Genomic DNA, 12,451 nt, shown 5'->3' with positions numbered 1-12,451 from the left:
TTCAAATCCTCCAGGTTTTCCAAAATCAAACATTATCAATAAAGGTTAGTAAACAATTTGCACGTAAAGTACTAAATTTCTTTTTACTGAAGTATTGTAAAAAGATTCAGATCCCAAAGTGTGTCTAAGCTGATCCAATTGAAACCTAATATTAGATCACAGGATCTTTGTTTTTCACTACCATTTCCCATTGTCTTCATCCCATATGAGAAATGAATAAATTATGTTTTAAGTAAAGTTAAAAATCAAACTATACATACTCATTCAATTGTTCACAGTGCGCGTCTCTCCGTACCTTCATGTCCTCTTGTTTTTTAAACTGCTGCGGAGATATAACTTTGGAATATATTATTCCTATAACTTCAAATCCGCACTTACGAAATATCAGAATACACTTTTAGTTTTTTAGTTTCATTCTCTTTCCAGTATCAAAAGAAGTAGAGAATAGACATAGTTATATGAGTAATAGATGAATGGTGTTTGACTATTAACTTTTACTTAATCATATTTAACTCATTTTTCATTGCTTGAATATTATATAGTACACAACAGCAGGGTAAAACCAAAAGCAAAAAGTGTTGCACCATATGTCTGTGACTTAAAATAACTATTTTCACATGCTGATTTTTTCATGAAAAAAAAAAAAAAAGGCTACTTTACGATCACGGGAATTTTCACCTTTGCCACACAACTTGCAAAAACAACGTCTCTTTTCCCAACTCTGCTTTCTAAATCAACTGCATGTGACTATCACCCATCACCCATCACCACCTTCATAACGTTTTAAAATTTAACCAACAAAAAGCTCATCGCACCACAAATGTTTAATGTTTTAAACTCTTCTTCTTAGGACTAGACCTAGAAACAACCAACGTGAAAGAAAATGTAAATCCTTAACTTTTGTTTGGTTCAACTGTAAATTTTGTTCATTTTATTAGGTTGGTATTGTCTTCTTTTCTCACTGTGCATTTATCGTTGTTGGTCAATAAATGACAACGAGGTGGTCCTCTGTTAAATAATGTATATAATCATAAATCCTATAAGTCAGATATACAGTGTAGAGAGATTCCAAATCGATGAAAATCATTATAAGTAACTCGCGTGTTATTTAGAAAACTTTTTTTTTTGTTTTAATTTTAATTTTTAATTATAAAATGTTACATTTTTTTACTTTTGTTTTTTTTTTTAATTATTCAGTAATGTTTTTTATAAGTACTACGTGGCTTCTAAAGAGATTTATAACATTTCTCTGTACTGTTGTTGGCTTTTTGTTCCAAAATTAGAACCTTTTGTGCATAGATTTACTGTTAAATGCGACAAATATTTAAAATATAAAATTCTCTCAGATCAAATTTTATATTTTAAAAAATTAAAATATCTGTGACTGTGATTAGTAGGTGGTATGGCAGTCTTAATTTGTTTAAATTATACATGTAAATTACTTTTCTTGTAAAGAATATCATTTCGAATTTATGAATATTATTCACTTTTTATCCTTTGAACTTTCTTGATTCTATTGTCATATTTATTTTGTTCAGTAATTTTAACCAGAAAGAATGACTTATTCTACCTAGTCTTATCCCTATCACAAAGAACAGTTGAATTATGTTTTCAAACAAAGCCGAATAATCAAATAAAAAATTTCCTTAAATACACAAAGTAGCATTTGTTCCATGTCACAATGCCATGTCATCTCTCTCCGTGATTAACATTTGAATTTATACCTGTGAGTCCGTAACACTTTCTCATACTGTTTTTTTTTTATTTTTTTCTGGTTTATGTTATTTGTTTGGTTTTCAACGGTACTCTCAGAAACCCATAAAAATTAGACCCAGTCGAAGGAATTCCAATAGGAACCCACATACTCTTTACTGGGTTTTCTTCAATCTTTGACACTTGAAGCTCATGCAGTCATATGAAAACCACATTGTCGATGTTGTAGTTGTTTAAGTTTTGGAATTTCAAGGTGTGAGTAATGCGAGTCAGTGCAGTGCATCACCTTGTCTGGTGGGTGGGTGGATACCATTTTTTTGCCTTAGAATAACCGCAGCCTTGGCTTTATTAGCATTTATTTTAGGTTTAAAGATCCAAAGGTGAAGTGGCATTATCTAGTTTAGTCTTGGTTTCTGGGCATTTATTAAGTATCACTTAGTTCAAGGAATTTTATAAGATTTTGAAGAGTTAAGTTGAAGTAAGAGCATGATACCAAAATCAATGGTTCTGAGATGGCCAAAAGAAAAAGACTATTGTGAAAGTGAGGGGATAAAGATGGAGTTCAAAGTTTTGGCTTCAGACAGAATTGAAAAGCATGAGAGTTTCATAATAAGGCCTAGAATCAAGTTGTGGATGACTAGGGCCATTACAATTGTGGTACTTTGGACTAGTCTTGTTCAGCTGATTGCACTAGGGGAATTGTTGGGGCCAAGTTTGTTGAAGGGCATGCCCCATTGTTTCAGTACCCGTGCTGTAGAAAAGGATTTGACTCTAGCCAAGGTTCTTCTCCCACCCAAAAGTGAGTTCTAGGCCTGTCTTATGGATAATTATTGGTAGTTCTCTTCTGAGTGTTACGAATTTGAAAAAACAAAAAATTGTCATATGAATGATGATTTGATGCTGTTTTTTTTTTCTTTTTTTTTTCAGAAGCCTTTCTCATTTCATTGTCTGCTATCCCCTCTCCCCCACACCTATAATTTTCTTCTTTTGTGCTGAAATTTTATGATTTCTTATGCATGTCTCTTCTGAATATGATCATTTTTGTCATCAGGAATTTATAGGAATAATGGTTATCTTCTGGTTTCATGCAATGGAGGACTCAACCAAATGCGAGCAGCGGTAAGTTCTTTGCTTGGTATCTTCACTGCAATCAGCATCACTATTGCAGTAAAAGTATGATTCATTTCTTTTGAAGTGTTTATTCCTCATATTGTTTTTCCTGCAGATATGTGACATGGTTGCTATTGCCAGACACTTAAATGTCACTCTCATAGTTCCAGAGCTGGACAAGGCCTCTTTCTGGGCGGATTCAAGGTTTGCAGATCATTCTTTTGTCATAACTTCAAGTTTTGAAACCATTCCTTTTTGGACAGTTATGATTGACATGTCTTCGCTTCATTGACATTCTGTCCCTTCGATGTGGCAGTGACTTCAAAGATATATTTGATGTAGATCATTTCATTACCTCCTTGAGAGATGAAGTTCGGATACTAAAGCACCTACCACCTAAGGTCAAGATAAGAGTTGAAAAAGGACTATCTTACTCAATGCCACCCATTAGCTGGTCTAACATCTCATACTATGAAAACCAGGTTTCTGCTTGGTTCAAATTATCTCTGCACACTTCAGATTTTGACTTGGCACTTCATTATAAGTTAGCAACTAATTGTCCTTAACTACTTAAATAGGTGCTGCCTCTGCTGCTGAAACACAAGGTCATACACCTAAATAGAACAGATGCAAGACTTGCAAACAATGGACTTCCTGCTGAGATTCAAAAGCTACGGTGCCGAGTAAACTTCAATGCCCTGAGGTTTACTTCTCAGATAGAAGAACTTGGCAGAAGAATAGTCAAGGTTTTGAGGGAAAAGGGACCTTTCGTTGCACTTCATCTTAGATATGAGATGGACATGTTGGCCTTCTCTGGTTGTGCTCATGGTTGTGACAGCAAGGAGGAGGAAGAACTAAGAAAAATGAGGTAATCTAAATCATGCATTGATGTGTTGCAACAGTCATTTTGTTTCTACAGTTTTCCTTTGAATGTAATTTTTGCAAACTGGTATTTCTTAGATATGCATATCCTGGCTGGAAGGAGAAAGTTATTGATTCTGAGCTTAAGAGGAAAGATGGTCTATGCCCTCTAACCCCCGAGGAAACTTCCCTAGTATTGACAGCACTTGGAATAGATCACAATGTTCAAATTTATATTGCTGCTGGAGAAATATATGGTGGAGAGAAAAGGATGGAAAGTTTACTAAGAGATTTTCCTAATCTGGTGAGTAGAGAGAAGCAAATTATATATGCTGTGTATATGCAAATTCGTGGCACTAACATTTTTCTAACTCTGAGATAGGTAAGAAAAGAAACTTTGCTGGAACCTTCAGAATTGATGTATTTCCAAAATCACTCCTCACAAATGGCTGCAGTGGATTATCTTGTTTCTCTAGAAAGTGATATATTTATTCCAACATACGACGGGAACATGGCTAAGGTTGTGGAAGGCCATCGCAGGTATTACCTTGTGTCTTTCTCTAATTTCTGTTATCTACTTAGTGATCTGATACAAAAGAGTTTGCAGAATTAGCTGCACTTTTGGCACAACCTGTTGCTATTCACTCTTTTTATTTAGATTTTTTCACTTAATTTATATGATATCATGTGTAGTGATGAGATATAAATTACTTTGGCTTCTCTTCAGATTTCTAGGATTCAAGAAAAGTGTTCTACTGGATAGAAGGGTTGTGGTAGAGCTAATAGACCAATACTACAATGGGTTGTTGAGTTGGGATGATTTTTCCACTGCTGTGAAAGAAGTTCATGCTAATCGTATGGGAAATCCTAAAACAAGAGTTATCATTCCTGAAAAACCCAAAGAAGAAGACTACTTTTATGCCAACCCTCAGGAATGTCTGCAATTACTAGATGAACCATTGAAAAACACATAATCTTGGCTCTGATTTAATCACAGCTCAGAAGCCAAAGTAACTATTCTGTAAATGAAATAGACTCCAAATGAACTAAAGGAACTGTGCCTCTGCCAAATGGTCCACATATAGAGGACTTTGTTTCCTTTGTAGCATTTCCACATATAGTTCTTTATCATATGAATAATAATGATATATTTTCTTACTGATTCCCCTAATACTTTATTAAATGGAGAATAATAAAATTAAATGTATTTAATGTTTTAATAACATATAATGTACTATGTGTTTCTTTCATTAAGAGGATTTATAGGAAGATTTGGAATAACAATGTATTAGAGGCTTACAGACACAAAATGCAGAAGAATAACACTGAATTTTCTTCATTCTGTGTTAAGAAACTTAACTAGTTGCATATATCTGTGTTAACTTTCATTAATCATAGTTTGCTACATCAATGACTACTCTTCCTTTGAAGTGCTGATGCTATTAGTTTTTATTGACTTTTGCTTTTGCATTCCATAAACAGTGGTTTTGGTGGGAGCAGAAGGGTATTGTTGTAAATTGCAACTCCAATTTTATATTGTAACAGTATAATGATTTAAGTAATGATTATGATCCTTAATATGTGTGGCTTATATCTTAATCAAAATAAGAAGACATGTCATTCTGTTTTATTTAAACCCGTATTCACAGATCCCTAAATTTAAACAAATGCTATAATCAATATTGTGCCTGGAGGACAGTGTTTATGAGTGAGTGATCCAAAAAAGGCTTAGAATTTCTAGAAAAAAGCACTTTCCAAGAATATACTCTTTTTTTTTTTCTTTATACCTTTATTTATCCCACTTATGAGTAATTAAGTAATTTGCTTAATTTAATGTTTTCCTTAAACAAAAAATTGTTTCCATCATATTGCTTGTCTGCTTCTCATGGACATCATTAACTTTAATTTGCAAGCCTAATCACTTCGATCTAAAAAACGCGTGCAACATTTTATGACCGTAATATACTGAAAGATAATTATAAGAAATTTGGATCAATGTTGATAATTATGAGTAAAAAAATACAATTAATTGATGATAGTACATCTTAATAATAAAATAATCATTGATTCACTATCAAGTTAGTCATTAAAATATTTTAATGATAAAATAATCTTGCAAGACTCAGTAAACATAATTGCATGTGTTTTTACATTTAAGGACAAAAATAAATAGTTTTCTTTTTGATAATTAAGTTAGAAATGTCTTACAATTTAAAGAAAAAATTAATTATTTACTATTAAAAAATATTTAGTGAGATATTAGTTCTTTTTTAGAGTTTCGAATTCACAATTTAGATGTAAACATTTAAAATTATTCAAAATAGGTTTGGGTTCTAGAAAAATCATACATACACAAGTAATAATAACTTGATTTTAAAATATACTAATGTCATGTCATGTGATTGTCCCAATTTTATTTTTTGGTATTCCATTTTGACCTACCTTACGTACAGCAAAAGTAATTTATGGGCACTTATTATTCAGATCACAGCTACGTATAAAAAAAATCAAGTGTATTAAATTATATAATATGATAAAAAAAATAGCAATAATAAATATGCCTGTTACCGAAATACTCATATATCATCACTTTTAAGTATACTTGTTTTTATACCATTATGTTAATTTATTGTTCTCTAAGTCAAATAATTTCACAATTAAACCAATGCTTCACAAAAATAAGTATGCATGATATCATAACAAATTTTATAGGAATAAGCACTTTAACTAAAATTACTTTATATGTAAAATAAAAAAACCATACAATACAAACTAATATATGATAAGGTTTCTATATCATTATATTTTATATGATCGTGTGTCTTTTAAAAAATGTAGTTTTAAAGAATATTTACATTTATAATATAAATTATTAAAAATGAAAAATTAGACACACAAAACTTTTACATTATAAAATAGGAAACAAGGGAATTGCATAACAATATAAAAAGGTGCGCATAAAGAGATATATAAAGTAAAATAAAATGTGTATTCGAAAGTCTTAACTCTTGAAGTTAAGACCCAAAGTCTTAAGTCGTCCATTTCTAAATCTATGATTATTTTAATGCCTACAAAAAAATCAGTTTTTAAATGTTCACTAGAATTTTAAAAATACACATGAATCTACAGAATAAAATGAATAAAGAATATACTTTTTATTTAGAGAGAAAAAAAATATTTTGTAATTATATAGTAGAAATTAAAAACTCTATTACCTGTTTATTTTTTTCATAATTCAATTAAACAATTAATTCGCATTTGAATATTGAATTATGATAGAACAAGAAAAATAACTTTATTTATTCTCTTTGTGTATTTACATTTATTTATATAACGTAGTACAACTGATCAAAAGCTAAACAAACCGAACTTGTATGCGACAGACATAATTTTATAGTAATTCGGATTTTATGTTGGTTAATTACTTCAAATTTATCTGTTGTGTTCCTAATAAAATTAATCAGAAAATTTCGGTGAGATTAGGTATCGATTCAGTTAAAACTCGTGGTGTCCTCGTACCACTGCTACTAGTTTGGTTCTACACATTGCACTTTTCATACCATTTCCTTTCTCTTCGAATTTTCTCAGCAAAATTTTTCCACTTGGACGAAACTAATGGCTAGGTCTGCAAAAGGGCATCAAGATGAATTGGAAGACGATGAAGAAGAAGAATTCCTAACTGCAAACACCTCTGCCTCTCTCAACAAAGGTTTCTCTCTCTCTCTCTCTCTCTCCCTCTCTCTCTGTGTGGTTTGTCTGTGCAACACCCCACAGGGTTTATCGATTGATTCATTGATGGGGGTCTAAAAGTTCTTATCTTTTTGCCTTTTCGATGGCATTCTGCCATTCAATTTTCAATTTTGAACATGGTTATTTATTACCTTGTGTGACTTGGCAGTAAAGGTGGACGAACCCAGCACGGGGAAGAGGGGGAATACGCATCGTTCGAAGCATTCAGAGACTGAGCAACGTAGAAGGAGCAAGATTAATGAAAGGTGAGCTTTGAATTAAAAAGTAGTTGTTGAGTTCATTGTTCGTGTCTGTAGTGTAGATTTTTACTGGAAGTGTGATGTGATTGTGTTAGTATTTAGGCAATGTTTGGTTGCTTGAAAAAAAAACTATGTTTGTCTGCCAGGTTTCAAGTTCTGAGAGATCTCATACCTCAAAATGATCAAAAAAGAGACAAGGCATCCTTCTTGTTGGAGGTGCTTCATTCGACATTTAACCATTTGTTTCTTGTGTACATCTTAATGGATAATTCTTTTTCTTGTAAACTAAATTAGATTTTTTTTTTTCAGGTTATCGAGTATATTCAGTTCCTACAGGAAAAGTTACAAATTTATGAGCAGTCTTATGAAGGATGGAGTCAGGAGCCAACGAAGCTAATTCCATGGGTAAAGTTATATGCAATGGTGTAATGTAAATATTTTTCAGTTTGTGTGTTCACTCTGGACCTTGATTTATGAAATCTTGCGAAATGCATGGCAATAGCTTTCCTGATATGGTTCTACCCATTATCTGAAATTGGATCTTGCAAGGGCAATATAATTGAAATTTGGACCGACACAATTGCTCGACATTGTGAGACTTGCAATTCTCTGATTGTATAAGGATTCATTTTATATAGACGGCAAAAGAAACAGATATGATTACAAAGCCTTATTCCCACTAAGCAGGGTCACCAACATGGATTTCGGCTCACCTATGTACTTGGTCATATGTCATGTACTCATGCTGCCACTGCATAAAATTTCTTATACAACAGTTTAAGTACCTTTCAAGCTTAGGATTTCGCTACTTTAAGCTGTTTCTCTGAACTCATACGTCTTCTTGTAGTTTTTTTTTTTTAATTTACAATATCCTTTTTCTTCCAGAGCAAGTAATCCAGTATGCATAGTTGAATGAATTCAGGGATGGCATTGTGGCAACTTCAGTGAACTATTTGTCACAATGGTTGGTTGTGGCTTACTGCCTTGAAATAGTGACAGTAACTTTTAATCTAAAGTTTATTGTTTTCATCTTGTTATTTTCAGAGAAATCATCACGGGCATGCTGAAAATACTACAGATCCTTCTCAAACTATACAAAATGGGTCTGTTGATGAGAAAAATAACAGTGCCTCTCCACTGTTTCCCGGAAATGTACCGAACCCTATGGAGTCTGACTTCTCAATGATGACTGTTCAGAAGGGCCACATCCCTGGTTCATCAACAGAAGCAGTTCCCCTGACCATGCAAATGCGATTGGACATGTTTGATCCAGTTGTTAGCAGTGGTATGGCAACCCAACATCTTCAGGAATCTGTTTCTAACGTTGACATGCATTCCCATACCCAGCCACAATTGTGGCTTGATAAATCAAACAAGGGCAACTATATTCTTCCACATGATAGTACAATGAAGGAACCGGAGGAGCTAGTGATTGAATCTGGATCAGATAGCATTTCTAGTGCCTATTCTCAAGGGTGAGTTTGTTGTATAAGTTCAACAGTAGTTTTTCTTCATCAATCTTGTGTTAATTATTTGCTTGAAACTACATTTAGAATGCGTGAGCAATGTGTTAGGAGTTCATAATTAATAATTCTTCCTGAATAGTAAGTAACTTATATGACAGTGAGAAGAATGGGATCTATCTATATATGTAACCATTTATAGCTCAAAGTATCATATGAATAATCCCCTCATGTGTGCTGTTGTCCATTGCATGGAATTATGCTCTTTGAAACCAATCAGGAATTTCCTTGTTTGTTTCTTTGTTCTTGATTTGAGTATAGTAACTCAGCAGCAGACAATTTTCGTCTCTTTTTAGTAGTTTATAGGTACGATAGTGTTTAACTCCCCAACTAACTTGTTAGGACTCTTACTGGTAGTTATATGTTTGTTATAGGCAGTTAGATCTCTCTTATAATCTGGAATCTTCTTTCTCTTATCTCTCAACCTTACAAATCTTACTCTGTTGTTTGAAATTACTACTATCAGTTTAAATCTTGTCGAAATCTTGTATTAAAGTGAATGAATTCATCTTGTCAAAAGTAAAATGTTGGAAATTGTACTTACAATTGAGCGTGGGAATCTATCCCTCAAATAAAGGGGAGGAAATTTGGCAAGAGAATTTTCTGTTCCCACAAAGTTGTTGCATTTGACATTGCTTTCTTCTTCACCTTCTTAATATGCAACTTTGCCTTTTAGGGACATTAATTCTTTAGCACTTGAGTCAATTACCTCAAGCATCATTGAAGGGAATATATCATTCATGCCACTGTTGATCCAGTTTTTATGTGTTTTAACAGAATTTTAGACACTCTCACGCAAGTGCTACAGTCTTCCGGGGTAGATATGTCCCAGACTAATCTTTCGGTGCAAATTGATGTTGGTAGACGAGCAAATGCTGGGTTGGTCCCCTCTCCATATAGTTCAAAGGTTCGTTTATGCTCCATGTTTTTAGCACCAAGTTTGTTCTGACTTGTATTGAATTGAATTATTTTTGGAAGATACTTTGCAGCATTGTTATTGCCCTTTTGGCATAGAATTAGCGTATGACAGTATTATTCATTAGAAAGAAAAGTTAGAGGAAGTTGATAACAACGTATATCTTTATAACTGAACTGGCCAATTTACAACTAGTAAATCAATATTGTTACTTTTGTCAGTGCATTCTAATCAAATTCTAAAATTAATCTCGTATATTATTTGTTTATTCAGGTTCATGAAAATCAATTTGTGAGCAATCCAGCAATATCAGTTTCTGGAGTTGATTACTGCAATATTGAATCCGAACAAAGTTCAAAGAGGCTCAGACAAGAAGCAAGCTAGAGATCCCTTCATGCTTATTTTGTCATGAGTTTCATTATTTTTTTTGTCCTCGGATGAGAGAACAAGAGGGATTGGGTGGATCAGTTCATTTTTGCCATGCTGGTTAGAGCCAGATAAAATGTATATTATTTCAGGATACTGGTTTTGGTACCAAGACATTCAGAAATAAAATGTCACATAGGTTTGTGCTTCCACAACAATTTTCCATTTTATTGCCTTCAAGTCTACCTGATAGTTCAATGTCATAAACTCATGGTTTTGACATTTCTTTAAAAGATAATTTTTAGTATTAATGCTGCCAATTCTTGTAGGCCATGTTCATTCGATTGCCAGTCTGGATGAGAGTTTACCCGTGTGAGAATTACATCATGTTTTATAAGTCACATCAAAATTTTGTTAGAAATTACACAATATATTATTGTTAATGATGAGATTACTTCTCGAAATGACTTGTATCCAGAACCTGTTCAAGTTGTGTCACGTAACAAGGGAATGAATGTTCTGGTAATAAGCCATGAAGTCGATAATCATTATCAATATTTTTGTTTGCCAATTACTTCATTTACTCCCATAATAAAATTTGTTAAATGAGATTGCTCAAGTTAATCATTCTTTGCCAGAAAATTCATCATTGAAGATAATCTTATCATGCAAGTTCAATGTGTTAAATCCTAAAAACAGTGGATAAATAAAGTATATAGCCGGAAAATATCCTTGTCAAGGACACGGACCACAAAAGTATTTGCATGACATCCCACAACCAACTGGGGAACATTTCTTTGACAATTACTTTTTTCACCCTGGTAATTTTTTCCTGTAATTTTTCATTACTCATTACAGCAAAATATTGAAATTTCAGAATCCTTTACAAAAAAAGGATATCCCGAATATGATAAAATACTGCTATTACCCCACTTACTTTTATAAACAAAACTACAATTTTGCACAGCCTCATGGAGAAGTTTTTTGCAATATATGCTCAAAACTAGCACCTTTCATAAAGTTGGCTTTTTTTAGAAGTTGGCAGTGAACTTTCTACAATAGGTTTTGAAATTTTCCAGAAATGTGTTCTTTAAAGATAAAAATTTCCATGAAGTTTTACAAAATCAATAATCCAAAATGATCAAATACTAATTCTAGATTATTTATTTTAGATTTATTCTAATTTCAATTTTTTGAAAGACTTCCAAAATATGCAATTTAACATTTTTTTTATTACACTCCAGATAATACTCGTAAGAAAGTGTTAAGATTTTGAAAAAGTATTAGGGTCATTCCATTGTCCATGAAAAGCAATTGTACATTTCTTCCTGCGACCCAAAAGAAGTAAGGCATTCAGAAAAAAATAATCTGAAATGTACAAATTGTAGGTTTTGTTGCATATACTTCACATTTGTCATGGAGCAATGCCATTTTGGAGTTTGCCACAACTAGATTGATTTCACCAATAAACTCACGTTCTGCCATTTTCAATGAGGTGCTGGTTCATATGAAAGGCATAAGTTTCCTTGGACCACACTTGGATGTATTGGTTGGTACTTGGACCACACTTGAATAAATATTCTGTCTGATGCCAATAACTCCACTTTGATGCTTACCATAATAGGCGGTTTCTACGTACATGCATGAGAGAATACCAAGGTTATATATGCCATTCATTTTATTATCTGTTTTTGCACACTTCTACATCAGTTCCGGACTTCAAAAAATATTGTAAGTTTCTTAGATCTTAATCCATAGTTCCAATGAAAAAATATAGTAAAACTGTTTAAGTGAACGAGAATATAAAACCTTTTGTAAAACAAAAAGAAATTGAAATTTTTAATCTTTTATAAAGATCAGAAACTTAAGTAAATAATGGCTACTTAAGTTGAAAGAAAAGTTGGGAGAAAATATATAACAATATCTTAGGTGTATTCATTAAGTAAATAATATGGGTGATGATTTACTTCTCT

At 32.6% G+C, this 12,451-nt stretch overlaps 2 protein-coding genes across 2 annotated transcripts; both read left to right on the top strand.

The window, feature by feature from the left end:
• The first annotated feature begins 1,766 nt into the window (after positions 1–1,766).
• Positions 1,767–4,842, top strand: LOC114184128 (rhamnogalacturonan I rhamnosyltransferase 1-like). The gene is made up of 8 exons (XM_028071379.2): positions 1,767–2,512; positions 2,765–2,832; positions 2,939–3,027; positions 3,140–3,305; positions 3,402–3,691; positions 3,784–3,988; positions 4,067–4,224; positions 4,412–4,842. The coding sequence occupies exons 1-8, from the start codon at positions 2,200–2,202 to the stop codon at positions 4,656–4,658; spliced, it is 1,536 nt and encodes a 511-aa protein (XP_027927180.2). The 5' UTR covers positions 1,767–2,199; the 3' UTR covers positions 4,659–4,842.
• Positions 4,843–7,168: 2,326 nt separating this feature from the next.
• Positions 7,169–10,696, top strand: BIM3 (BES1-interacting Myc-like protein 3). Its single transcript, XM_028070521.2, has 7 exons — positions 7,169–7,393; positions 7,583–7,679; positions 7,820–7,889; positions 7,983–8,078; positions 8,718–9,148; positions 9,974–10,103; positions 10,386–10,696. The coding sequence occupies exons 1-7, from the start codon at positions 7,300–7,302 to the stop codon at positions 10,494–10,496; spliced, it is 1,029 nt and encodes a 342-aa protein (XP_027926322.2). The 5' UTR covers positions 7,169–7,299; the 3' UTR covers positions 10,497–10,696.
• The last annotated feature ends 1,755 nt before the right edge of the window (positions 10,697–12,451 follow it).

Source organism: Vigna unguiculata, chromosome 5 (genome assembly GCF_037176805.1).
Source record: "Vigna unguiculata cultivar grain cowpea cultivar isolate G323 ecotype 2 chromosome 5, ASM3717680v1, whole genome shotgun sequence".
Taxonomy (NCBI): Eukaryota; Viridiplantae; Streptophyta; class Magnoliopsida; order Fabales; family Fabaceae; genus Vigna; species Vigna unguiculata.
This window is presented reverse-complemented; position numbering and strand designations above follow the sequence as displayed.